The 27,728-nt window shown below is 40.4% G+C and overlaps 1 protein-coding gene across 1 annotated transcript in view; it reads right to left on the reverse strand.

Moving 5' to 3' along the window:
• Positions 1 to 13,194, reverse strand: part of NXPE2 (neurexophilin and PC-esterase domain family member 2) — a 70,236-nt gene extending 57,042 nt beyond the window's left edge. Inside the window, 1 exon segment of the mRNA XM_032639805.1 lies at positions 13,066 to 13,194. Within this exon segment, the coding sequence (XP_032495696.1) occupies positions 13,066 to 13,194 (129 nt within the window).
• Positions 13,195 to 27,728: the final 14,534 nt, after the last annotated feature.

Here is a 27,728-nt window from a genome sequence, read left to right on the forward strand (position 1 = left end):
TATGTCCAAGCCACTCTCTCACTTTGTCCCAGCTTACCCTTCCCCCTCCCTGTATCCTCAAGTCCATTCTCTCGTAGGTCTGCATCTTTATTCCCGTCTTGCCCCTAGGTTCTTCTGACCATGATTTTTTTCTTTTATTTTTAATTTTTATTTTTTGTTTTGTTTTTGTTTTTGTTTTTTGTGGTATGCAGGCCTCTTACTGTTGTGGCCTCTCCAATTGCGGAACACAGGCTCCGGACATGCAGGCTCAGCGGCCATCACTCACGGGCCCAGCTGCTCCGTGGCATGTGGGATCTTCCCAGACCGGGGCATGAATCCATGTCCCCTGCATCGGCAGGCGGACTCCCAACCACTATGCCATCAGGGAAGCCCTCTTTTTTTTTAGATTCCATATATATGTGATAGCATACAGTATTTGTTCTTCTCTTTCTGACTTACTTCATTCTGTATGAAAGTCTCTAGGTCCATCCACCTCACTACAAATAATTCAGTTTCATTCCTTTTTATGGCTGAGTGATATTCCATTATATACATGTGCCACATCTTCTTTATCCATTCATTTGTTGATGGACACTTAGGTTGCTTCCATGTCCTGGCTATTGTAAATAAAGCTGAAATGAACATTTTGGTACATGACTCTTTTTGAATTATGGTTTTCTCAGGGTATATGCCCCATAGTGGGATTTCTGGGTCGTATGGTAGTTCTATTTGTAGTTTTTTAAGGAACCTCCATACTATTCTCCATAGTGGGTATATCAATTTACATTCCCACCAACAGGGCAAGAGGGTTCCCTTTTCTCCACACCCTACCCAGCATTTATTGTTTCTAGATTTTTTGATGATGGCCATTCTGACTGGTGTAAGATGATATCTCATTGTAGTTTTGATCTGCATTTCTCTAATGATTAATGATGCTGAGCATTCTTTCATGTGTTTGTTGGCAATCTGTATATCTTCTTTGGAGAAATGTCTACTTAGGTCTTCTACCCATTTTTGGATTGGGTTGTTTGTTCTTTTGATATTGAGCTGCATGAGTTGCTTGTAAATTTTGGAGATTAATCCTTTGTCAGTTGCTTCATTTGCAAATATTTCATCCCATTCTGAGGGTTGTCTTTTCATCTTGATCATGGTTTCCTTTGCTGTGGAAAAGCATTTAAGTTTCATTAGGTCTCATTTGTTTATTTTTGTTTTTATTTCCATTTCACTAGGAAGTGGGTCAAAAAGGATCTTGCTGTGATTTATGTCATAGAGTGTTCTGCCTATGTTTTCCTCTAAGAGTTTGGTGGTGTCTGGCCTTACATTTAGGTCTTTAATCCATTTTGAGTTTATTTTTGTGTATGGTGTTAGGGAGTGTTCTAATTTCATTCTTTAAATGATACATTAAACAAGATGGACTTAATTGGTATTTATAGGACATTCCATCCAAAAACAACAGAATACACATTCTTCTCAAGTGCTCATGGAACATTCTCCAGGATAGATCATATCTTGGGTCACAAATCAAGCCTTGGTAAATTTAAGAAAATTGAAATCGTATCAAGTATCTTTTCCAACCACAACACTATGAGACTAGATATCTATTACAGGAAAAAAATCTGTAAAAAATACAAACACATGGAGGCTAAACAGCACACTACTTAATAACTAAGAGATCACTGAAGAAATCAAAGAGGAAATAAAAAAATACCTAGAAACAAATGACAATGAAAATACAATGGCCCAAAACCTATGAGATGCAGCAAAAGCAGTTCTAAAAGGGAAGTTTATAGCAATACAATCCTACCTTAAGAAACGGGCTTCCCTGGTGGCGCAGTGGTTGAGAGTCTGCCTGCCGATGCAGGGGACACGGGTTCGTGTCCTGGTCCGGGAAGATCCCACATGCTACAGAGCGGCTGGGCCCGTGAGCCATGGCTGCTGAGCCTGCACGTCCAGAGCCTGTGCTCCGCAACGGGAGAGGCCACAACAGTGAGATGCCCGCATACGACAAAAAAAAAAAAAAAAGAAAGAAAAAGAAATAAGAAACACCTCAAGTAAACAACCTAACCTTACTCCTAAAGCAATTAGAGAAAGAGGAACAAGAAAACCCCAAAGTTAGCAGAATGAAAGAAATCATAAAGATCAGATCAGAAATAAATGAAAAAGAAATGAAGGGAACGATAGCAAAGATCAATAAAACTAAAAGCTGGTTCTTTGAGAAGATAAACAAACTTGATTAACCATTAGCCAGACTTATCAAGAAGAAAAGGGAGAGGACTCAAATTAATAGAATTAGAAATGAAAAAGTTGAAGTAGCAACTGACACTGCAGAAATACAAAGGATCATGAGAGATTACTACAAGCAACTATATGCTAATAAAATGGACAACCTGGAAGAAATGGAAAAATTCTTAGAAATGCACAACCTTCTGAGACTGAACCAGGAAGAAATAGAAAATATGAACAGACCAATCACAAGCACTGAAATTGAAACTGTGATTAAAAATCTTCCACCTTTTTCTTTTCATTTTTATCTTTGTGATTTACAGATTTTCACTTTGTTTTTCAGCACTTTCACTGATATGTCTGGATGTGGATCTCTATACTATCCTAGTTGGAGTTGGTTGAGCATTTTGCATGTGTAGGTTAGTGTTTTTCATTAAATTTGAGAAATTTTCAATGATTATTTCTTCAAATACTTTTTCTACTCTTTTCTCTCTCTCCCCTTTCCTATTGCTCTCCCAGGATGTGTATGTCAGTGTGCTTAAACTGTGCCACATGTCTATGAGGATCTATCTATTTTTCTCATGATATTTCTCCCTATTCCTCTATTATCTCTATTATCTTCAAATATAGTAATTTGTCAATTCAAATATACTATTGAGTTTTTCTTTTCAACTCTACTATTGTATTTTTCAACTCTAAAATTTCTATTTTGCTATTTGTTTCTTTATTTTTTAATAATTTCTCTTTATTGATGATCTCTTTGATGAGATATTGTCATAATACCTTTCTTTAACATCTTTAAGCAGAATTTCCTTCAGTTCTTTGAATATACCGGCATACCCCATTTATTGCACTTCACTTTTTGCATTTTGTAGATATTGTGCTTTTTCCAAATTGAAGGTTTGTGGCAACTCTGTATCAAGCAAGTTTATCAGCACAATTTCTCCAATAACATTTTCTCACTTCGTGTCTCTGTGTCACATTTTGGTAATTCCTGCAATATTTCAAACTTTTTCAACATTGTTATATTTGTTATGGTGATTTGTGATCAGTGATCTTTGATGTTACTATTTTAATTATTTTGGGTCACCAAGAGCCATACTCATTTAACATAGTGAACTCCATTGATAAATGTGTGTGTTTTGACTGCTCCACCATACTGCTCTCTCTCTTTTTCTCCTCAAGCCTCCCTATTCCCTGAGACACAGCTATATTGAAATTAGGCTAGTCAATAATCTACAATGGCTTCTAAGTGAAAGGAAAATTTGCATGTCTCTCACTTTAAATCAAAAGGTGGAAATGATTAAACTTAGTGAGGAAGGCATGCCAAAAGCTGAGACAGGCCGAAAGCTAGGCCTCTTGCACCAAACAGTTATCCAAGCTGTGAATACAAAGGAAAACTTCGTGAAGGAGATCAAAAGTGCTCCTCCAGTGAACACACAGATGATAAGAAAATGAAACAGCCTTATTGCTGATATGGCATAAGTTTTAATAGTCTGGATAGAAGATCAAACCAGCCACAACATTTCCTTAAGCCAAAGCCTAATCCAGAGAAAGGCCTTAACTCTCTTCAATTCTATGAAGGCTAAGAGAGGTGAGACGGCTACAGAAAAAAAAGTTTGAAGCTAGCAGAGGTTGGTTCATGAGGTTTAAATAAAGAAACCATCTCCGTAACATAAAAGTGCAACATGAAGCAGTAAGTGCTGATGTAGAAGCTGCAGCAAGTTATCCAGAAGATCTAGCTTAATCAATGAAGGTTGCTATACTAAACAAAAGATTTCAGTGTAGACATAACAGCCTTATAGTGGAAGAAAATGCCATCTAGGATTTCTGTAGCTGGAGAGGAGAAGCCAATGTCTAGCTTCAAAGAACAGGCTGACTCTCTTGTTAGGGGCTAATACAGCTGGTGGCATCAAGTTGAAGCCAATGCTCATTTACCATTCCCCAAGTCCTAAGGCCATTACGAATTATGTTAAGTCTACTCTGCCTGTACTTTATAAATGGAACAACAAAGCCTGGATGACAGCTCATCTGTTTACAACATGGTTTACGAAATATTTTAAGCACACTGTTGAGAACTACTGTCCAGGAAAAAAAAAAGGTTCCTTTCAAAACATCACTGCTCACTGACAATGCACCTGGTCACCCAAGGGCTCTGGTGCAGCTGAACAAAATTATTAATGTTTTCATGCCTGCTAAGACAGCATCAATTCTGCAGCCCATGGATCAAGGAGTAATTTTGACTTTCAGGTCTCATTATTTAAGAAATACATTTTGTAGGGCAATAGCTGCCATAGATAATGATTCCTCTGACAGATTAAAAATCTCTGGAAAAGGTTCACCATTCTAGATGCCATTAAGAACATTGGTGATTCATGGGAAAAGGTCAAAATATCAACATTAACAGGAGTTTGGAAGAAGTTGATTCAAACCCAAATGAATGACTTTGGGGGGTTCAAGACTTCAATGGAGGAAGCAACTGCAGATGTGGTGGAAATAGCAAGAGAACTAGATTTAGAAGTGGAGCCTGAAGATGTGACTGAATTGCTATAATCTCATGATAATACTTCCACAGATGAAGAGTTGCTTCCTATAGGCCAGCAAAGAAAGTGGTTACCTGAGATGGAATCCACTTCTGGTGAAGATGCTTGAAGATTGTTGAAATAACAGCAAAAGGTTTAGAATATTACATAAACTTAGTTGATAAAGCAGCAGCAAAGTTTGAGAGGATTGACTCCAATTTTGAAAGAAGTTCCACTGTTGGTAAAATTCTACCAAACAACATTGCATGGTACAGAGAAATCGTACATGAAAGGAAGAGTCAATTAATGTGACAAACATTACTGTTGTCTTATTTTAAGTTGCAACAGCCATTTCAAGCTTCAGCAACCCTGCTCGGTCAATATCTATCAAGGCAAGACCCCTCACCAGCAGAAAGATTATGACTCTCTGAAGACTTAGTTGATGGTTAGCATTTTTTAACAATAAAGTATTTTTAAACTAAGGTATGTACATATTTTAGACATAATGCTATTGCACCCCTAATAGATTTTGGTATGGTGTAAACATAATCTTTATGTGCCCTGGGAAACCAAAAAAAAATCATTTGACTCACTTTATTGTGATATGCACTTTATTGCAGTGGTCTGGAACTAAACCCACAATATCTCCAAGGTATGCCTGTATTTATAATTGTTGTTTTGAAGTTTTTGCCTACTAGATCTGACACCTTGGTCCTCTCTAGGGCAATTTCTGTTGTTTGCTTTTATTTTTTTTTCCTGTTTTGGGGTCATAATTTCCTGTTTCCTTGCATGTCTCTTTTTTGTTGGTGTTGTTGAAAACTGAAAAATTCAGATAATATATTGTAGTAACTGTATACACTGATCTCCCCATCTGGAGCTGGATGTTGTTGTTGTTTGCTTGTTTATTGTTTAGTTTTTTGCTTGACTATTTTAGTAAAGTCTATTTCTCCTGGAGTATGCAGCCTTTAGTGTTACTCCTCAGAAGGTATAACCTTGGGCGTGCACACAATCACCCTGAGTTGACCGTGGTTTTATCAAGGCTCTCTTTGACCATCTTTTATCCTGATCTCTCTGTTAAGCTGTCTGCATCTATTGGTATAACATCCAGCTGTTAGGTTCCAGTAATTGCTGACTGATTGCTCCATTATTTTTAACCAATCCAATTAAATGTGGGCCACTTTGCATGGGCAGTCTTTGAGATGAGTCGTTGAGGTTTGTTCCAACTCCAGAGGGCTCTTAGCTTCCTCTTTCTGTGGGTTCTCTCTGGCAAACTAGTCAGTCTGTGGTTTAGCTTGCTGCTCTCAAGTAACTACCAGCCTCCTCTTAATTGCCTACCTCCAATATCTCCACTGGTTTTTGAGAGTGGCCTAAGGCTTGAACTTCCCAAATAAAGTCAGTTCTCTCAGGGAGACCTTTGAAGCATTCTGTTCTATGTCCTGCCTTTCTAAAACCTCTGCAATTGCTCCAGAACTGAGGCAGGGACAGTGGCCCACTTTTCTCAGAGTGACATGCTAGCTCTGCACACAGATCCTCTCAGCTTGTCTCCCCCAGCACGTAAGCTGGATGGGGGTGATTTGGGCCCAGGATTATTTCTCTACCACACCTGGAACAGAATTTGTGCCCTACAAGTAGAGGCTAGGAGGAGGAAGAGAGTCCTCAATTTCTCAGTCATTCTTGCCTGGAATAGAACTTCTACAACATGGAGCTGGAGGGGGTGAGAAATGCTGGTGGCTTGACCTTTCTGGGGAATATACCCTCTACTGGAAACTGGGGAAAGGGGAAGCCCTGTGTTCTTGGTTGCACCCACCAGAATGGAATTTCTGTCATCCTGAACTAGGTGTGGGGGGGGAATGGGTGGAGGAAGGGAGTGTTTCATTTCTCAAATGCCATAAACTGTTGCTGTTCTAACCAAGATTTAGTAGATTTTCTTTTTAAATTGTTTATTCATTTGCTGTATTCCCTTAGGATAACTTTCAGAGACTTTAAATCTTTGTTTTATAATTTTCACCAGTTATGGTTGTTTCACTGGGAGGAGGGTCCATGTTGCTCTCAAATGACTATTTCAGCAGTTGTCTCTGGATTGTTACTGTTTCCAAAATCATCCCTGAGGGTAGGGTTTTTCTGTGGATCTCTAAATCAGCTCAGCCCCCTCCAGCTGCCATTCCTCATGGCTACTACTCCGTGGAGCTGGGAGTAAAATGAGAGCATCCCTAAGTTAAAATGTCAGAGATTCCACTCTTATTATCAAGATTCAGTAGTTTTTTTCTTAAATAAATGCTTCTTTATTTGCTGTATGCATTTGGTTAACTTCTGAGTTCTGAAATAGTTGTTTTTGATAATATTGGCCAGTAGGTTTTGGGGGGAAGGATTTTCCAAGGTTCTAATTCTACTAAACCAAAAGTCATGTCCTACTAGTCTGATTTTATATTTATAGTGTCCATTAAAAGATGAACAAACATTGATGTTTTGTAAAGAAAAATATAAGGACAAGTCACAGTCCCTATCCACTCCCATTATCTTCCTATCCTGTTCTTTTCCTCACTTGCCCTACATGTCTGACCAGGTTCTAAATTACCTTGTGCTCATTCTTGCCTTCATGGCTTTGTTCTTTCTTTTCCTTCTGTCTGGGGTACCCTTCACTCTCTTTCACCTGGTTAATCCCTACCTGTATCAGTCAGGGCCCATTCAAGAAAACAGAAACCATACACTAGATATTTCAACAGAGAGAAGTTATTAGAGAATGAGTTAAACAGATATTGATGGATTCAAAAAGCCAGAGGGGAAGAACAGTGAGATACATGAGACAGTAACTGCAGGAAACAGCCACCACTCCAGGGCTGGGGAAACATAGGAAAGAGGTGGGGTTATCAAAACCCATAAGCTACAAAGAGGGTCCCAGTCAAGTAGGGCTCAAGAAACTAAGGGGACATTCCCTTATAGATGTTGAAAGTCAGAGGAGAGAGCAAAGGGTAGTTCCTGAAGAGCCCAAAGAAACTAGATGCCATTGCCGGGATGAAAGGCTATTTATTGGTCTTCACTGGCAGGAACAGAGAGCAGACAGGAAGGAACAGTCCCTTGTCTTCTTTCAGTCTTCAAGCCTTTCTCTAGTGCCCCTTAATGGCAAACCCTAGTAGGAACCCAGCTGAGGTTTGCAAAATCCCAGCCCCAGCATCACAAGGCAGAATATAGAAAGGTGGTTTTAAGCTGAGGAGCAATATTTTAATAATAGGCACACTATCCATCTGCCTAAATTTAGCTCAAAGTCATTGCTAAGAACTCTTCCTCGACCTCCTTCCCCCTAGTCAAGGCTGGTGCCTGTTCTTTGTGTACCCATAGGACACCAACCTCACTTTTTTTTTTTTTTTTTGCGTTACGCGGGCCTCTCAATGCTGTGGCCTCTCCCGCCGCGGAGCACAGGCTCCGGACGCGCAGGCCCAGCGGCCATGGCTCACGGGCCCAGCCGCTCCGCGGCATGTGGGATCTTCCCGGACCGGGGCACGAACCCGCGTCCCCTGCATTGGCAGGCGGACTCTCAACCACTGCGCCACCAGGGAAGCCCCAACCTCACTTTTATCATAGCGCTTATCACAATGTGTGTGTTTGCCTCTTTCTGCGTATGACCTAAAGTCAAGAACTGTGCCTTTCATTCCCATGTCCTCTGTATATTAGTTATCCACTGCTGTGTAACTTAGTGGCTTCAAAGGATAAACATGTATTAACCTCGGTTTGTGTGGTCAAGATTTCAGGAGTGACTTAGTGGAGGGGTTCTAGCTTGGGGTCTCTCATGAGGTTGCTGTCAAGATGGCAGCTGGAGATGCAATCATCATCTAAAGGCTTTGGGGGGCAGAAGATCTACTTCTAAGATGACTTACTCACATGGCTGCTGTCAGGAGGTCTCGGTTCCTCACTGTCTGTTAGCAAGAGGGCTCGGTTCCTCACCATGTGAATGTCCAGAGACTGGGTGAGTGTCCTCATGACATGGCAGCTGGCTCCCCACAAAGTAAGAAAGCAAGGCAGAAATCACAATGCCTTTTAGGATCTGATCACACTATCACTTCCATCAAATTATATTTGTTACAAAGCAAGTCAAGTCCATCCCCATTCAAGAGGTGCAGAATAAGGAAGGCTCCCCTTTTTAAAAAAAAATTTTTTTTTGGAGTATAATTGCGTTACACTGCTGTGTCAGTTTCTGCTGTGGCATGGCCAAAAACAAAAAAAGAGAGAGAGAGAGAAATTTGTCTAGTTGTTAATTATAATTAGGTTAATAAAGAAACACTTTCTCTTTTTACCTTCACTCTGCAACTCTGTTTCTCAGTCTCCTGACTTATAAAGTGAAAAGAATGAATTAGAAAAATCCAGAAAGATTCCTTCTAATTCTAGAAGATCAAAACCAACTGCATTACTCTCTGTCAATCAGAATCTGGATCTTCATGAAAATACCTGTGGATACTTAGATAACTCACTGGCCCATATGGCTCTCATTACACAAGTAGAACAGCAGCCAGCATATAGTAGATGCTCAATAAAATCTTGTTGAATGAATGAAAGAATGAATAGTGTTATGGGCTGAATGTGTGTGTCCCCTTCCCCCAAATTCACACGTTGAAATTCTAACCCCCAATGTGAAGGTATTAGGAGATGGGGCCTTTGAGAGGTGATTAGTTCATGAAAGTAGAATCCTCATGATGGGATGAGTGCCCTCATGAAAGGGACCCCAGAGAACTCCCTTGCCTTATTTCTGCCACATGAGGACTTAGCAAGAAGCCAGCAGTCTGCAGCCCAGCAGAGGGCTCTCACCAGAACCCAACCATGATGGCACTCTGATAGCGGACTTCAGCCTCCAGAACTGCAAAAATAAATTTATGTTGTTTAAAAGCTGCCCAATCTATGGTAATTTGTTATAGCAGCTCAAAAGAACTAAGGAAATAGGTACATAATTTAGAGGTGGGGAGTTTAGGTGTTCTTTAATGTTTGTCAATTGAAACAAAATGCACAACATGAGAACTGTGAGTTAAATTTTATTTGGGGCAAAATGAGGACTGTAACCTGGGAGACAGACTCTGGGATAGCTCTGAGGAACTGCTCCGAAGACGTACTGGAGGGAGTGTCAGTATATATATGATCTTGGTGAAGGGGTACGTGCGGTCAAGAACACACCTCGGTAGAATGTTGCTTCTAGTCACGAGAAGCAGATGTCTCCATTAATGACTCTAGTGCTCTTCTAGTTATGAGAAGATGCAAAAACTTGGGCTCATAAATTCTTCTCCTGAAAAATATCTATCTGAAAGCCTGTTCTGCCAGCTTTTCCCAGAGCACAGAATGCCTCATTCTTGATCTCTTCCCTGAACTCCTTTTAGGGTGTGTTAAAGGTCAGCAACTGCAGTGGCTAATGACTTCATCCTTGTAGACGCAGATGGTGAGTGACAATTTTTAGTTGCCATGTTCAATGCTGTGTTTGTGTGTCTGAGGCATGTACGTATGGGTGTGTTCTGTGCCCACCTAATGCTGGATGCTTTTCAGCGAGTGCTGCTTTCAGTTGGTCTAATTGGGAGCAGTACTTGCTGGAATTAATCATTTGGTTTTCTGGAAGGAGCTCATAATAGAGGACTCCCTTCCAATCCCACCATCTATACAACATCACCTTCTTTGGATGAAGACCAGCCTTTGGTGTGGTTGGTGGTGGTTCATTTCGCTTGCCCCATGATCTCTTCCGTTCCACACTGTTGTACAGTATCCACTTTTCATCGCCCATCACAATTTGTTTTAAAAATGGAACCCTGGGGCTTCCCTGGTGGCGCAGTGGTTGAGAGTCCGCCTGCCGATGCAGGGGACGCGGATTTGTGCCCTGGTCTGGGAGAATCCCACATGCCGCGGAGTGGCGGGGCCCATGAGCCATGGCCATGACTGGGCCTGCGCGTCCGAAGCCTGTGCTCCGCAACGGGAGGGGTCGCAGCAAGAAAATGGAACCCTTTCATTACGTTTCAGTAGAGAATCGCATGCGGAAGTATGGTCAGGAAGGTTTTTTTCGCTTAACTTACATGGAATCCAAACATCAAAGTGATGAATACAACCAAGATGGTGCAAATGATTTTCAGCACTTGATCTGGATATTTTGAGTATGTCAGCTATCTCCCGCGTGGTATAACATTGATTGTTCTCAATTATTGTTTCAATTTGATCACTATCAACTTCACTGGTCTACCCAACCATGGAGCATCGTCCAGTGAGAAATCTCCAGGAGGAAACTTCGCAAACCACTTTTGACACGTTCAATCAGTCACAGCACCTTCTCCACACATTGCACAAATCTTTTTTTGCATTTTGGTTGCATTTTTACCTTTCTTGAAACAATAAAACATAATACACCGAAAATGTTCCTTTTTTTCTTCCATCTTCTATAATAAAATGGCTACCCCAAAATTCACCAATTTTGATAAGTCTTTTTTTTAATAGATGCTGATATAACAGTTGTCATATACAATCTAACAAAATTGTTTCAAATGAAGTTAAAGACAACTAAGTGCTACTAGAGCCATCTTACAGAAAAAACAATGAACATTTTAGCCCACCCAATACATTTTAGATTCATACACTGTGTATCACTCAGAAGTTTTTTCCTTTCTACTGCTGAGTAGTATTCCATTAGATGGATGTATCCCAGCATGTTTACACAATTGAAGGACATTTGAGTTATTTCCAGTGTTTTGGCAGTTGTGAATAAACCTTCTATATATATTCACATACAGGTTTTTGTGTGAACATCAGTTTTCATTTCTCTTGGGTGGTGATCATGCTGGGTAATATGATAAGTCTATTTTAACATTATAAAAAATTTCCAAACTGTTTTTCACAGTGTCTTCACCATTTTTGCATACTCCATCAGCAATGTATGAAAGTTGCAGTTGCTCCACATTCTTCTTAGTACTTGGTACTGTCAGGTTTTTTTTTTTTTTTTTTTTTTTTTTTTAATGCATTCTAATAGATGTATAGTATTATCTCATTATAATTTTAACTTTCATTTCCTAATGTCTGAAGATGTTGAGCATCTTTTTATATGTTCATTTGTTATCTGTATATCTTCTTTGGTGAAATGTTTAACATTTGCCCATTTTTAATTGGGTTGTTTATTATCTTATTATTGTGTTTTGGGAGACATATATACGTAAGTCCTGGTCCAAGTCCAAAGGCCAGGGAACCAGAAGCACTGATATCCAGGGGTAGGAAAATATAGGTGTCCTGGCTTAAGCAGAGACCAAATTCACTCTCCCTCCATTTTCTTGTTCTCTTCCAATTGTCATTGAATTAGATGATGCCCACTCACATTGGTTAGGGATGGGGGCAATCTTCTTCACTCTATCTACCTTGAGTCAGTATTCTCTTCTGGAAAGACCCTCACTGATACACCCAGAAATAATGTTCTACCAGCTATCTGGACATCCTTTAGCCCAGTTAAATTAACACATAAAATTAACCATTATAGCCATCAAAGACATACTTCATCTCTGTAACTTCCCCTGTCTGAATTCCAGTATCTGGGTTATATTATTGTATATTAGTCTGATACTATTGATTGCTTTCCTCTTTACCATGGATTATTTTTCCTCGCTCTTCCTGTGTTCATCTCATATTTTATTCATTGTCATAAACAAAGTTTAGAAGAGTATAGACTGAAACAAACAGTATTTGTGCATAGAAATGATACACCTCTTCTAGGCCATCAGAATGTGTTGGAGGCCAGGGTTGGGGATAGGGGTGGTTCACTCAGTCTAGTCAGTAGCTGAGCTGGGTTTGGGCTTTTTGTCGCTATGTTGACCTTGGTTCAACATGAGCTTCAAATTTCTCTGGAGTTACTTTGTGCTTAGGGTGGGTATTGTTTCTATCGTGTTCCTATTTCACCCTTAGCTTCACCCTTCCCTGTCTATGTCTCCGAGTTTCTCTCCACGCCTTGCCCCTTCTCCTGTGGTCGACTGCAGTTGTCTCTCACTTGGCACTGCCCAGCCTGGTGGGGAGAAGAAATGGCACTCTCTGTTGCTCTGGCTCAGCCTCCATCTTAGGCAAGCCTTATGCCCCTGGATTGGGCAGGAGTTGGGGGGTGGCTTTCTCAGTGGTCCTGTCCCCCTCCCCACAGCATTAGGAAATCTCTAATGGCCTGAGTCCAGGAGATCCCCCCCCGCTCCCCCAGGAGTCTACAGTTTTCTTTCTTCTCCACTTCCCCAGCCAGAGTCAGTCTTCACATGTGCTCTGGGAAGTGTTCACTGTTCCTCCCACAGTGGCACAAGCTTTTGCTCTTAGGGAAGAAAGATGCAGGGGAGACTTGGTGCCTTTCCCATCAAGCAGTTACCTTCTCTTCCAGGCCTGTGCCACTGAGGGAGACTTCATCCAGCCTCCTGCCCTGATCCAAGTCTTCCTTGTGAGTACTTGGTGGAGGCCCAAGGAGACGAGGTGGCAGGTAGGTGCAAAGTCTCTTCATGTCTTCACTCCTAGAAGCTCTCTATCCTTACACTAGCCCATACTCAGCTTTTAGAAAATTATTTTTTTTTAAATAAACTAAATTCTTCTTACCCATCTTCCCCCGCAAAAGTGAGTCAGTATTTGTGTCCCTTCTCTTCTTGGAAGTACTTTGCTTTTGTCAGATTTTTAAGTTAGATGGTTGGCCTGTGACCCCAGTTTCTGGTAGTTAAACAAAAGTTATCTTTTTGTAGATTGTCTGGATTTTTCCTGTGACTGTGGGAGTGATGATATTCCTGATGGCCAACTCCACCCTAGGCTGAAGTTGGAAGTCCTCCAGCATTTATTTCAAAGGGATAAAAAAAACAGTTTAGGGAGACAAAGATCCTCGGACAAAAGAAGAAAACTTTTTTTTTTTAATTTTTATTTATTTCTGGCTGCGTTGGGTCTTCGTTGCTGCGCTCGGGCTTTCTCTAGTTGCACCGAGTGGGGGCTACTCTTCGTTGCGGTGTGAGGGCTTCTCATTGTAGTGGCTTCTCTTGTTGTGGAGCACAGGCTCTAGGGCACACGGGCTTCAGTAGTTGTGGCGCACAAGCTTAGTTGCTCCGCAGCATGTGGTAACTTGCTGGACAAGGGCTCAAGCCCATGTCCCCTGCATTGGCAGGCGGATTCTTAACCACTGCACCACCAGGGAAGTCCTGAAGAGAAAAACCTTAATTTAAAGAAAGCACATGTTCAATGAGCTGATTGGACATTGTCTACAACTAAAAGTAAGTAATTGTCTGTTATATTCCCTTTTGATTGAGGAAGATTATGGCATTAAATGAGACGAAGAAGTTTTGCTCAGAATGCAAATTTGCAACTGTAGGCTAATTTTTAACTGAAAATATCATATTTACCTAAATTAGTGGAAAATACACTAGAGTAAGTATAAGGACAGGGGTTCTTAATTTTTTGGGGGGGGCATAGAACCCTTTCACAATCTATGAAACTTTTCTCAAAACAATATTAAATGCATGAATTAAAATATGTAGGATTTAAAAGGAAATTAATTATACTGAATTATAGTTTTCAAAGTATTTTAAAATATGATATAGAAATATATGCCCTTCCAATTTACCACATTAAATAACAACGGTTTACAACAATTTCAAAGTAGTGGTGAGAGTAAATGCGATTTTGCAAAATCTGCAACAACTGTGACATGATATGAAATATTTGTGATTTTTAATGGCTTAAATATTAGATATTACTAATACTATTGAACTTTATTATCTACATACAAAAATTTTAAAATGGGGACTCTCAGTGAGATGTTAGTGAAAATAAAGATGCAACCTTTTTCCCATCTAAATTCACAGACTCCTCTGATTTCCATCTACGGATCTCCCAAGGGGACCATTGGATTAAGAAACCTCTGTGCTAGAAACAGAGAGCTCTCAAAAGCAATCAGAGGTAGAGAGAGGAAAGTCAGAGAAGGCTTTAGGAAAACTCCAGGTGGAGATCACAGCATCTGCAAAAATATGCACATGAGGATGAGTGCACTACATTCAGAGAACTGAAAGTAATCCAGCATTTTAGGACACAACCCTATCACTACTACTAGTTACCATTTACTGAGGACTTTTTAGACGCCAAGTGCTGTATTAAGTATGTTATAAATTCTTTTCATGTAATTAAGTCCTCACAATATCTCTTTGAGGTAAACATATTTAATTCCCCTTTTAGAGATGAGGAAATTGGGATCCAGAGATTTTAAAAAACTTTCCGAAGAGCAAGCAGCTTGTATATTGCAAAGCATGTATACAAACCTAGATCTATTTCATTCAAAGCTCATGAGGGGCTTTGGGTGTGTCTTCATCTGTGTAGGAGGGAAGCATTTCAGTCTGGAAATTCTCAGGCATGAAGAGTCTTGAATGCCATACTAAGGAGAGTGATTGTACCCTGAAAGCCAGTGGGGTGTGGTCCCTTCTTTCCAGCTTCATCTCCTGCCTCTTCACATACACCTCAGCCACCTTGTACCACCACCATTACCAAACATAACTTGATTTTCCCATTTTATGCTTTGCCCATGATTTCCTCTCTGCCTGGAATGCCCTCCTTCCAGGTATGCCTTTGTCTCCTGGCTAACTAGGACTCACCTTTCAAGACTTCATGGGGAGTCCCACTCTAGTTCACAAATGTAGATACCATCCTTGTTTAGGAAAGCAGAATCCTAAGCTTTCTAGAGGCAGGTGAAAAAGAAACCAGGATAGGGGCCATTCTAAGCAGGAAAAGAGAATGCAATATTGAATAAGAGCAGCAAAGGGTAAAATATGTTTAAAGCTACTTTCTTGGTGAGGAAAAAAATGTGACAGCAAAAGAGGAATCAAGAGGAAAATTAGATGGTTTATTGTCTGCATAATAAGATTGCTGAGTTTACAGAGAAAATAAAAGTAACATATGCTGACCAAGAAGGCTACCCTTTCCTTGAACAAACCTGGAGTCAGCCCTACATAGTAAGTTTATATTCTTTGCTTAAGATTACTTTTGCATCTCTAATTTCCAACTGTTAAATCTTTTTTTTTTAACATCTTTATTGGAGTATAATTGCTTTACAATGGTGTGTTAGTTTCTACTTTATAAAAAAGTGAATCAGTTATACATATACATATGTTCCCATACCTCTTCCCTCTTGTGTCTCCTTCCCTCCCACCCTCCCTATCCCACCCCTCCAGGCGATCACAAAGTACCAAGCTGATCTCCCTGTGCTATGCAGCTGCTTCCCACTAACTATCTACCTTACATTTTGTAGTGTATATATGTCCATGCCTCTCTCTTGCTTTGTCACAGCTTACCCTTCCCCCTCCCCATATCCTCAAGTCCATTCTCTAGTAGGTCTGTGTCTTTTTTTCTGTCTTACCCCAAGGTTCTTCATGACAGTTCTTTTTTCTTAAATTCAATATATATGTGTTAGCATACAGTATTTGTCTCTTTCTTTCTGACTTACTTCACTCTGTATGACAGACTCTAGGTCTATCCACCTCATTACAAATAGCTCAATTTCGTTTCTTTTTATGGCTGAGTAATATTCCATTGTATATATGTGCCACATCTTCTTTATCCATTCATCCGATGACGGACACTTAGGTTGTTACCATCTCCAGGCTATTGTTAAGTAGAGCTGCAATGAATATTTTGGTACATGACATTTTTTGAATTATAGTTTTCTCAGGGTATATGCCCAGTAGTGGGATTGCTGGGTCATATGGTAGTTCTATTTGTAGTTTTTCAAGGAACCTCCATACTGTTCTCAACAGTGGCTGTATCAATTTACATTCCCACCAACAGAGCAAGAGGACTCCCTTTTCTCCACACCCTCTCCAGCATTTATTGTTTCTAGATTTTTTGATGATGACCATTCTGACTGGTGTGAGATGATATCTCATTGTAGTTCTGATTTGCATTTCTCTAATGTTTAGTGATGTTGAGCATTCTTTCATGTGTTTGTTGGCAGTCTGTATATCTTCTTTGGACAAATGTCTATTTAGGTCTTCTGCCCATTTTTGGATTGGGTTGTTTGTTTTTTTGTTATTGAGCTGCATGAGCTGCTTATAAATTTTGGAGATTAATCCTTTGTCAGTTGCTTCATTTGCAAATATTTTCTCCCATTCTGAGGGTTGTCTTTTGGTCTTGATTATGGTTTCCTTTGCTGTGCAAAAGCTTTGAAGTTTCATTAGGTCCCATTTGTTTATTTTTGCTTTTATTTCCATTTCTCTAGGAGGTGGGTCAAAAAGGATCTTGCTGTGATTTATGTCACAGAGTGTTCTGCCTATGTTTTCCTCTAAGAGTTTGATAGTTTCTGGCCTTATATTTAGGTCTTTAATCCATTTTGAGCTTATTTTTGTGTATGGTGTTAGGGAGTTATCTAGTCTCATACTTTTACATGTACTTGTCCAGTTTTCCCAGCACCACTTATTGAAGAGGCTGTCCTTTCTCCACTGTACATTCCTGCCTCCTTTATCAAAGATAAGGTGACCATATGTGCATGGGTTTATCTCTGGGCTTTCTATCCTGTTCCATTGATCTATATTTCTGTTTTTGTGCCAGTACCATACTGTCTTGATTACTGTAGCTTTGTAGTATAGTCTGGAGACAGGGAGCCTGATTCCTCCAGCTCCGTTTTTCTTTCTCAAGATTGCTTTGGCTATTCGGGGTCTTTTGTGTTTCCATACATATTGTGAAATTTTTTGTTCTAGTTCTGTGAAAAATGCCAGTGGTAGTTTGATAGGGATTGCATTGAATCTGTAGATTGCTTTGTGTATTAGAGTCATTTTCACAATGTTGATTCTTCCAATCCAAGAACATGGTATATCTCTCCATCTATTTGTATCATCTTTAATTTCTTTCATCAGTGTCTTATAATTTTCTGCATACAGGTCTTTTGTCTCCTTAGGTAGGTTTATTCCTAGATATTTTATTCTTTTTGTTGCAGTGGTAAATGGGAGTGTTTTCTTGATTTCACTTTCAGATTTTTCATCCTTAGTGTATAGGAATGCCAGAGATCTTTGTGCATTAATTTTGTATCCTGCTCCTTTACCAAATTCATTGATTAGCTCTAGTAGTTTTCTGGTAGCATCTTTAGGATTCTCTATGTATAGTATCATGTCATCTGGAAACAGTGACAGCTTTACTTCTTCTTTTCTGATGTGGATTCCTTTTATTTCCTTTTCTTCTCTGATTGCTGTGGCTAAAACTTCCAAAACTATGTTGAATAAGAGTGGTGAGAGTGGGCAACTTCGTCATGTTCCTGACCTTAGTGGAAATGTTTTCAGTTTTTCACCATTGAGGACGATGTTGGCTGTGGGTTTGTCATATATGGCCTTTATTTTGTTGAGGAAACTTCCCTCTATGCCTACTTTCTGCAAGGTTTTTATCATAAATGGGTGTTGAATTTTGTCAAAGGCTTTCTCTGCAACTATTGAGATGATCATATGGTTTTTCTCCTTCAATTTGTTAATATGGTGTATCACATCGATTGTTTTGCATATATTGAAGAAGCCTTGCATTCCTGGAATAAACCCCACTTGATCATGGTGTATGATCCGTTTAATGTGCTGTTGGATTCTATTTGCTAGTATTTTGTTGAGAATTTTTTTGCATCTATGTTCATCAGTGATATTGGCCTGTAGTTTTCTTTCTTTGTGATATCCTTGTCTGGTTTTGGTATCAAGGTGATGGTGGCCTCGTAGAATGAGTTTGGGAGTGTTCCTCCCTCTGCTATAGTTTGGAAGAGTTTGAGAAGGATAGGTGTTAGCTCTTCTCTAAATATTTGATAGAATTCACCTGTAAAGCCATCTGGTCCTGGGCTTTTGTTTGTTGGAAGACTTTTAATCACAGTTTCAATTTCAGTGCTTGTGATTGTTGTGTTCATATTTTTTATTTCTTCCTGATTCAGTCTTGGCAGGTTGTGCATTTCTAAGAAGTTGTCCATTTCTTCCAGGTTGTCCATTTTATTGGCATAGAGTTGATTGTAGTAATCTCTCATGATCTTTTGTATTTCTGCAGTGTCAGTTGTTACTTCTCCTTTTTCATTTCTAATTCTATTGATTTGAGTCTTCTCCCTTTCTTTCTTGATGAGTCTGGCTAATGGTTTATCAATTTTGTTTATCTTCTCAAAGAATCAGCTTTTAGTTTTATTGATCTTTACTATCGTTTCCTTCATTTCTTTTTCATTTATTTCTGATCTGATTTTCATGATTTCTTTCCTTCTGCTAACTTTGGGGTTTTTTGTTCTTCTTTCTCTAATTGCTTTAGGTGCAAGGTTAGGTTGTTTATTCAAGATATTTCCTGTTTCTTAAGGTAGGATTGTATTGCTATAATCTTCCCTCTTAGAACTACTTTGCTGCATCCCATAGATTTTGGGCTGTCGTGTCTCCATTGTCATTTGTTTCTAGGTATTTTTTGATTTCCTCTTTGATTTCTTCAGTGATCACTTCGTTATTAAGTAGTGTATTATTTAGCCTCCGTGTGTTTGTATTTTTTACAGATCTTTTCCTGTAATTGATATCTAGTCTCATAGCGTTGTGATTGGAAAAGATACTTGAAACAATTTCAATTTTCTTAAATTTACCAAGGTTTGACTTGTGACCCAAGATATGATCTATCCTGGAGAATGTTCCATGAGCACTTGAGAAAAATGTGTATTCTGTTGTTTTTGGATGGAATGTCCTATAAATATCAGTTAAGTCCATCTTGTTTAATGTATCATTTAAAGCTTGTGTTTCCTTATTTATTTTCATTTTGGATAATCTGTCCATGGGTGAAAGTGGGGTGTTAAAGTCCCCTACTATGAATGTGTTACTGTCAATTTCCCCTTTTATGGCTGTTAGTATTTGCCTTATGTATTGAGGTGCTCCTATGTTGGGTGCATAAATATTTACAATTGTTATATCTTCTTCTTGGATTGATCCCTCGATCATTATGTAGTGTCATTCTTTGTCTCTTCTAATAGTCTTTATTTTAAAGTCTATTTTGTCTCGTATGAGAATTGCTACTCCAGCTTTCTTTTGGTTTCCATTTGCATGAAATATCTTTTTCTATCCCCTTACTTTCAGTCTGTATGTGTCTCTAGGTCTGAAGTGGGTCTCTTGTAGACAGCAAATATATGGGTCTTGTTTTTGTATCCATTCAGCCAATCTGTGTCTTTTGGTGGGAGCATTTAGTCCATTTAATAATTTAAGGTAATTATCGATATGTATGTTCCTATTCCCATTTTCTTAATTGTTTTGGGTTCATTCTTGGAGGTCTTTTCCTTCTCTTGTGTTTCTTGCCTAGAGAAGTTCCTTTAGCAGTTGTTGTAGAGCTGGTTTGGTGGTGCTGAACTCTCTCAGCTTTTGCTTGTCTGTAAATGTTTAAATTTCTCCATCAAATCTGAATGAGATCCTTGCTGGGTAGAGTAATCTTGGTTGCAGGTTTTTCTCCTTCATCACTTTGAATATGTCCTGCCAGTCCCTTCTGGCTTGCAGAGTTTCTGCTGAAAGATCAGCTGTTAACCTTATGGGGATGCCCTTGTGTGTTATTTGTTGTTTTTCCCTGGCTGCTTTTAATATGCTTTCTTTGTATTTAATTTTTGACAGTTTGATTAATATGTGTCTTGGCATGTTTCTCATTGGATTCATCCTGTATGGGACTCTCTGTGCTTTCTGGACTTGATTAACTATTTCCTTTCCCATATTAGGGAAGTTTTCAACTATAATCTCTTCAAATATTTTCTCAGTCCCTTTCTTTTTCTCTTCTTCTTCTGGAACCCCTATAATTTGAATGTTGGTGCGTTTAATGTTGTCCCAGAGGTCTCTGAGACTGTCCTCAGTTCTTTTCATTCTTTTTTCTTTATTCTGCTCTGCAGTAGTTATTTCCACTATTTTATCTTCCAGGTTATTTATCCGTTCTTCTGCCTCAGTTATTCTGCTATTGATCCCATATAGAGTATTTTTTATTTCATTTATTGTGTTGTTCATCATTGTTTGTTTCATCTTAGTTCTTCTAGGTCCTTGTTAAATGTTTCTTGCATTTTGTCCATTCTATTTCCAAGATTTTGGGTCATCTTTACTATCATTATTCTGAATTCTTTTTCAGGTAGACTGCCTATTTCCTCTTCATTTGTTAGGTCTGGTGAGTTTTTATCTTGCTCCTTCATCTGCTGTGTGTTTTTCTGTCTTCTCATTTTGCTTATCTTACTGTGTTTGGGGTCTCCTTTTTGCAGGCTGCAGGTTCATAGTTCCTGTTGTTTTTGATGTCTGTCCCCAGTGGCTAAGGTTGGTTCAGTGGGTTGTGTAGGCTTCCTGGTGGAGGCTACTAGTGCCTGTGTTCTGGTGGATGAGGCTGGATCTTGTCTTTCTGGTGGGCAGGTCCACGTCTGGTGGTGTGTTTGGGGGTGTCTGTGGACTTATTATGATTTTAGGCAGCCTTTCTAATAATGGGTGCGTTTTTGTTCCTGTCTTGCTAGTTGTTTGGCATAGGATGTCCAGCACTGTAGCTTGCTGGTCGTTGAGTGAAGGTGGGTGCTGGTGTTGAGGTGGAGATCTCTGGGAGATTTTCGCCATTTAATATTATGAGGAGCTGGGAGGTCTCTTGTGGACCAGTGTCCTGAAGTTGGCTCTCCTCCCTCAGAGGCACAGCACTGACTCCTGGCTACAGCACCAAGAGCCTTTCATCCACACAGCTCAGAATAGAAGGGAGAAAAAGTAGAAAGAAAGAATTAGTAGAAGTAGAAAGAAAGAAAGAAGGAAAGAAAGAAGTGAGGGAGGGAGAGCCTAAGGAAGGAAGGGAGGAGGGCAAGAAGGAAAAAAAGAAAGAAGGAAAGAAAGAAGATAAAGTAAAATAAAATGAAGTAAGAAAATATTGTAAAGTTATTAAAATAAAAAATTATTATTAAGAAAAAATTTAAAAAAAAAAAAACAACGGACGGATAGAACCCTAGGACAAATGGTTGAAGCAAAGCTATACAGACAACATCTCACACAGAAGCATACACTCACAAAAAGAGGAAAAGTGGAAAAAATCATAAATCTTGCTCTCAAAGTCCACCTCCTCAATTTGGGATGATTCATTGTCTATTCAGGTATTCCACAGATGCAGGGTACATCAAGTTGATTGTGGAGCTTTAATCTGCTGCTTCTGAGGCTGCTGGGAGAGATTTCCCTTTCTCTACTTTGTTCTCACAGCTCCCAGGGGCTCAGCTTTGGATTTGGCCCCGCCTCTGTGTGTAGGTCGCCAGAGGGCGTCTGTTCTTGGCTCAGACAGGATGGGGTTAAAGGAGCCGCTGATTCGGGGGCTCCGGCTCACTCAGGCCGGCGGGAGGGAGGGGCATGGAGTGCGGGGCGAGCCTGCGGCGGCAGAAGCTGGCATTACATTGCACCAGCCTGAGGCACGCCGTGCATTCTCCCGGGGAAGTTGTCCCGGGATCCTGGGACCCTGGCAGTGGTGGGCTGGACAGGCTCCCCGGAAGTGGGGTGTGGATAGTAACCTGTGGTCGCACACAGGCTTCTTGGTGGTGGCAGCAGCAGCCTTAGTGTCTCATGCCTGTCTCTGGGGTCCGCACTTTTAGCCACAGCTCACGCCCGTCTCTGGAGCTCCTTTAAGCAGCGCTCTTAATCCCCTCTCCTCGCGCACCAGGAAACAAAGAGGGAAGAAAAAGTCTCTTGCCTCTTCAGCAGGTGCAGACTTTTCCCCGGACTCCCTCCCGGCCAGCAGTGGTGCATTAACCCCGCAGGCTGTGTTCACGCCCCCATACCCAGTCCTCTCCCTGCGCTCCAATGGAAGCCCGAGCCTCAGCTCCCAGCCCTGCCAGCCCCAGTGGGTGAGCAGACAAGCCTATCGGTCTGGTGAGTGCCCGTCGGCCCTGATCCTCTGTGCGGGAATCTCTCCGCTTTGCCCTCCGCACCCCTGTTGCTGTGCTCTCCTCCGCGGCTCCAAAGCTTTTCCCCTCCGCCACCCCCGAAGCTTTCCCCCTCCACCACCCGCAGTCTCTGCCCGCGAAGGGGCTTCCTAGTGTGTGGAAACCTTTCCTCTCTTCACAGCTCCCTCCCACTGGTGCAGGTCCTGTCCCTATTCTTTTGTCTCTGTTTTTTTCTTTTTTCTTTTGCCCTACCCAGCTACATGGTGGGTTTCTTGCCTTTTGGGAGGTCTGAGGTCTTCCGCCAGCGTTCAGTAGGTCTTGCATAGGAGTTGTTCTACATGTAGATGTATTTCTGGTGTATCAAATTGCCATGGGAAGGAGTGTAAGTTCCTGGCTCCAGAGTCCATCAGTATTGGCAGTGGTCAGAATACAAGTGGATAACAAACCTTCTGAGGTCCAGCCCAGTTCCAGTTTCATTCCAACCTACAGAAAGATGGAGGTTGTTGCTGTCCTAACAACACCCTAATAACTTTTCCTTATTGTTGTTGTAATTAACCTTCAGTGTACCACAGGCTTCAAATTGTTGGTTGCCCTGTGCTTCCGCTGGGGGTTGAGATGCAGGAGGGTCTTTCCTCAGTGTTTCTGCTTCCCCCTCCACTCTCAGCCAGCTCTGAGGCCAATGTCAGGGTGCTTTCCCTCCACAGATTGCAGACTGCTGCTGTGCCATTGTTCCTGGGTACTAGGCCTGGGGTGGGGGCAGGAGAGAGTGTTTTCCTGGTCCAGCCTGTCTTAGGCAGGTCCTCTGTGCCTGGATCTTTGAGAAAGCTTTTTTCAGAGTTCCCGCTCCTCCTTCCCATAGCAACCACAGTCTGCCTTGTATCCAAAGCTGGTCTCGGTGGGAGTTTCCTGCCCTATTCATGGTGGTAGCAGACCTCTACCTACTGTCAGTATAAATCCTGGGTCCATGATGGCTTCCTGTCCCTTTCCTAGAAGTAGGGGTCTTATTCTCCTACCTCCTGTCTTTGCAGGATTGGATCTTTGCTTGTGTCCTGGGAATGAGAAAGTTACCTGTCCTACTCTCAAGGCAGGACATGTTGAATTTCTAATCTTCCTTCCTTAGCAACGGAGTTTTGCCTGGGCCCTGAGACCAGTTTGCAGCTTCTCCTCAAGTGATTGAAGGCTTTTGCTGAAGAGCCTTGGAAAGTCTGCAGGGCTTTATGCTTATCCTTTAGCAGCTGCCAATCCCTTCCTTCATGCCTGCACCAAGTAGGGGTACTTTCTCAAACTCCTGCCCTGCCCCCAGTCTTCCTCCTGAGCACCAGTGAAGAGCCATGCAGAAGAGCTTACGGGTGACTCTTCCTACTCTTTTCTGGAATGTCCCACCAGCACATAAACCCACACTTGGCCTTTAACAATTCATTTACATTTTTGCTGGTTTCTTCTTTTCTTTTTCTGTTGCTCTCTTTTTCCCATGCTCTGCCAAAGATGAAAGGGATTGTGTATCTCATCTCGTCTTGAAGGAGATTGTCCCTCCTTGGAATTTGGGTCATGTGGTTTCTTGCTACTTGAGTTCTCTGAGGTACTCAAGAAAGTTACACTTTTGTAGAGTATCTGGCTTTTTCCCATTGTGAGGGTAAGAGTGTATTTTTTGCAGCTTATTACATTTTCTGTAGTCACAGAAGTCTTAGTTGACTTTTATAAATATTACTTTATTGAGGCGTAAAAATATTACATATCATATAATTCACTCATTTCAAGTGTACAGTTGAACCTTCTTTCCAAATGCACACACACACCCACCACCACGCCTCAACTGCTGTAACTGAGAGGAGTGTCGTAACCCTCAGGAGTGTGTTAGAACAGGGACAGTGGTTGGTAAACATTAGCCCAGAGGCAAAAGAACATTCCAGGTGTTTTGTGCACCTGGATTTGTCCCTCCCTTGGGATCCTATAATTGTTTCCTCCTAGCTGCTTCCCTGCCTCCAGACCTCCTCCATTTCATCCTATTTTGTGTTTCATGACTGTGTGCAACCATCACCATAAATCAGTTTTGGAACATGTTCATCACCCCAAGATGATACTTCATGCCAATTTACTCTTAATCCCAATTCTTGTCTCATCTTCATCACAACCCCAAGCAACCACGGATCTAGTTTCTGTCTCTACAACCTTCTCTTTTCTGGACATTTCAAATTTCGTATTGCAAATGGAATCATGAAATATGTGGTCTCTTGTATCCAAGTCTTTCATTGAGCATAATAGTTTTGAGGTTCATCCAAATCCTGGCATGTATTAGCAGTTCATTCCTTTTTATTGCTGAATTCTATTTCAGTGTATACTTATACCTAATTTTGTCTGTACCATATTCACCAGTTAAAAGACATGTAGGCTGTCTCCAATTTGGAAGCCATTATGAATAATGCTGCTATGAATATTTATGTGCAAATCTCTGTGTAGTTCATTGAATTTTTAGCTATACCTCTGTTTTATCATTAGTGGTGCTCAACTCTAGCAAGCTATGGTCTACAGTCCCAAAATGGTCCACAGCTTGTTTTCCTAAATAAAATTTTTTTGGAGCACAGCCCTTCATAGGCTTACATGTGGTCTGTGGTCGTTTTCACATTGCACTACAACAGCAGAGTTGAGTACTTGTGACAGAGACACTCTGGCCTACGAAGCCTTAAATATTTACTACCTGGTCCTCTGTAGAAAAAAATTACTCCCCCTGCTCTAGAGTTTATAATGTGCATCTTTAACTTATGATAGTCTATTTTAAAATAATATACTATTCTGCAATTAATGTAGCAACCATACAACAGTATAATTCTACTTACCTCCTGCTACCCTTTGTACTCTTGTTATCATACAGTTTTATTTCTATTTCTGCTACAAACTCAGCAGTGTATAATAGATATACATCCTACAGGTTATGTTTCTCTGGAGAATCCTGACTAATACATCTTGTATGTCATGTGTCTTTTTTCTTGGGCTCCTTATAAGATTTCTCATCTTTGATTCTCAACAGTTTGACTAAGATATGCGTAGTTGAGGAAGTCTGTTGCTCTAGGGGTCCATTGAGCTTTTTATATCTGATATCTTTCCTCTGTTTGGGAAAATGCTAAGCCATTATCTCTTCAGATATATCTACTGCTCCATTATCTCTCCCTTCTCCTTTTAGGTCTCTAATTACTTATATATTGGGCCAGATGATATTGCCCCACATATTGCAGATACTCTGCTGGGTTTTTGCCTTTTTTCTTTTGGTTCTTCATTTTGTATAATTGCTATTGGCCTGTCTCCAAGTTTATTGTTGCTTTCTTCTTTTGAGTCCAGCATGTCATAATTCGAATGAATTTTTCAGTTCTGCATTATTTTTTTTCATTTTTAACATTTTCATCTATAAGTTCCATCAAAATAACTGTTTGGGTCTTTTTTATAATTTTGACCTCTCTGCTGAAATTACCCCATCTATTTACATTGACCAATGTTTCTACTAGAGCCTTTAATATGTTTGCCACAGTTACATTAAAGTCTCTGTCTAATAATTCCAACAACAGGACTATCTTTGAGTCTTCCGTATGTGACTTGTAATTTTTTGACTCTGTGCCAAGACATTCTGTATAAACAAATAGTAGATATTGAAGGAAATAATACCCCCCCACCAAAGGGTGTGCTACTTCTTTCAAGGTACTGGAATGCAGGATTGAGTCAATTTAATCTCTCATTGAGCTGTGTCTGGGCTTTATTACAGTTTTAGCTTGATTCAGTTCATCAATGGCTTTAAAAGTTTTGAAGGCAGATTTGCAGCAACATGGATAGACCTGGAGATTATCATACTAAGTGAAGTAAGTCAGACAGAGAAAGACAAATATCATATGATATCGCTTATATGTGGACTCTAAAAAAAACAAAAAAAACAAATGAACTTATTTACAAAACAGAAACAGACTCACAGATTTAGAGAACGAACTTATGGTTACCGGGAGGAAGGGTAGGGGGAAGGGATAGATTGGGAGTTTGGGATTGACATGTACACACAGCTATATTTAAAATAGATAACCAACAAGGATCTACTGTATAGCACAGGGAACGCTACTGATATTCTGTAATAACCTAAATGGGAAAAGAATTTGAAAAAGAATAGATACATGTATCAATATATGTATAACTGAATCACTTTGCTTACACCTGAAACAACACAACATTGTTAATCAACTATGCTCCAATATATAATAAAAACTTAAAAAATATTTTGAAGGCAGAATCAGAGTACAGCTTGAGTCTGATCATACACAAGACTCCACAGATCCTTTTAGGCTTAAGAGGCTAACCATCAGCTTTCCAATTCATAATGGTAGCTTCTTTGGGTCTCTGGGGATTCTTATTTGTTCTCCAGTCTCACTTCTAAATTATTGCACCTCAGTAGATTCCTTTACGTCCAGCTTCCTTGTCTCTAACCTTTGGAGAATGCTGCAGTACATTAGCTGAATGCAGCCCAAAGTGCTTTGGAGAGATTTCTCTTAGTTCTCCCCTGTTTTCTCGCCTTTAGCAGGCCACTGCAATAAGCTTGGTGAAAGCTTGGATTGCTTCAGAGTCATGGGACAGCTCTCTTACCCTGTCCCCAGCATCAGCAGGCCACTGCCTTTCACTTGTGAAAGAACTGCTTGTTTCAAGAGGATTCTCTTAGCCTTGCTCTCAAACCTCAAGTGTAATGTAAGTAAGTGTGGTAAGAGCAGATATCCTTGCCTTGCTCCTGACCTTAGAGAGAATGCATTCTGTCTTGCTCCATTAAGTATGATGTTAATATTGCTTAGTATAGATGACAACAAACCTTCTACATGTCCAAATTTGTAACATACATCTAAACAGAACCGAGGAGGAAATTTACTTAGGATACATTTAGTAAAACAAGAAAGTTTTTTTTTAACATCTTTATTGGAGTATAATTGCTTTACAATGGTGTGCTAGTTTCTGCTTTATAACAAAGTGAATCAGTTATACGTATACATATGTTCCCATATCTCTTCCCTCTTGCGCCTCCCTCCCACCCTCCCTACCCCACCCCTCTAGGTGGTCACAAACCACCTAGCTGATCTCCCTGTGCTATGCGGCTGCTTCCCACTAGCTATCTACTTTATGTTTGGTAGTGTATATATGTCCATGCCACTCTCTCACTT

Source organism: Phocoena sinus, chromosome 8 (genome assembly GCF_008692025.1).
Source record: "Phocoena sinus isolate mPhoSin1 chromosome 8, mPhoSin1.pri, whole genome shotgun sequence".
Classification (NCBI taxonomy): Eukaryota; Metazoa; Chordata; class Mammalia; order Artiodactyla; family Phocoenidae; genus Phocoena; species Phocoena sinus.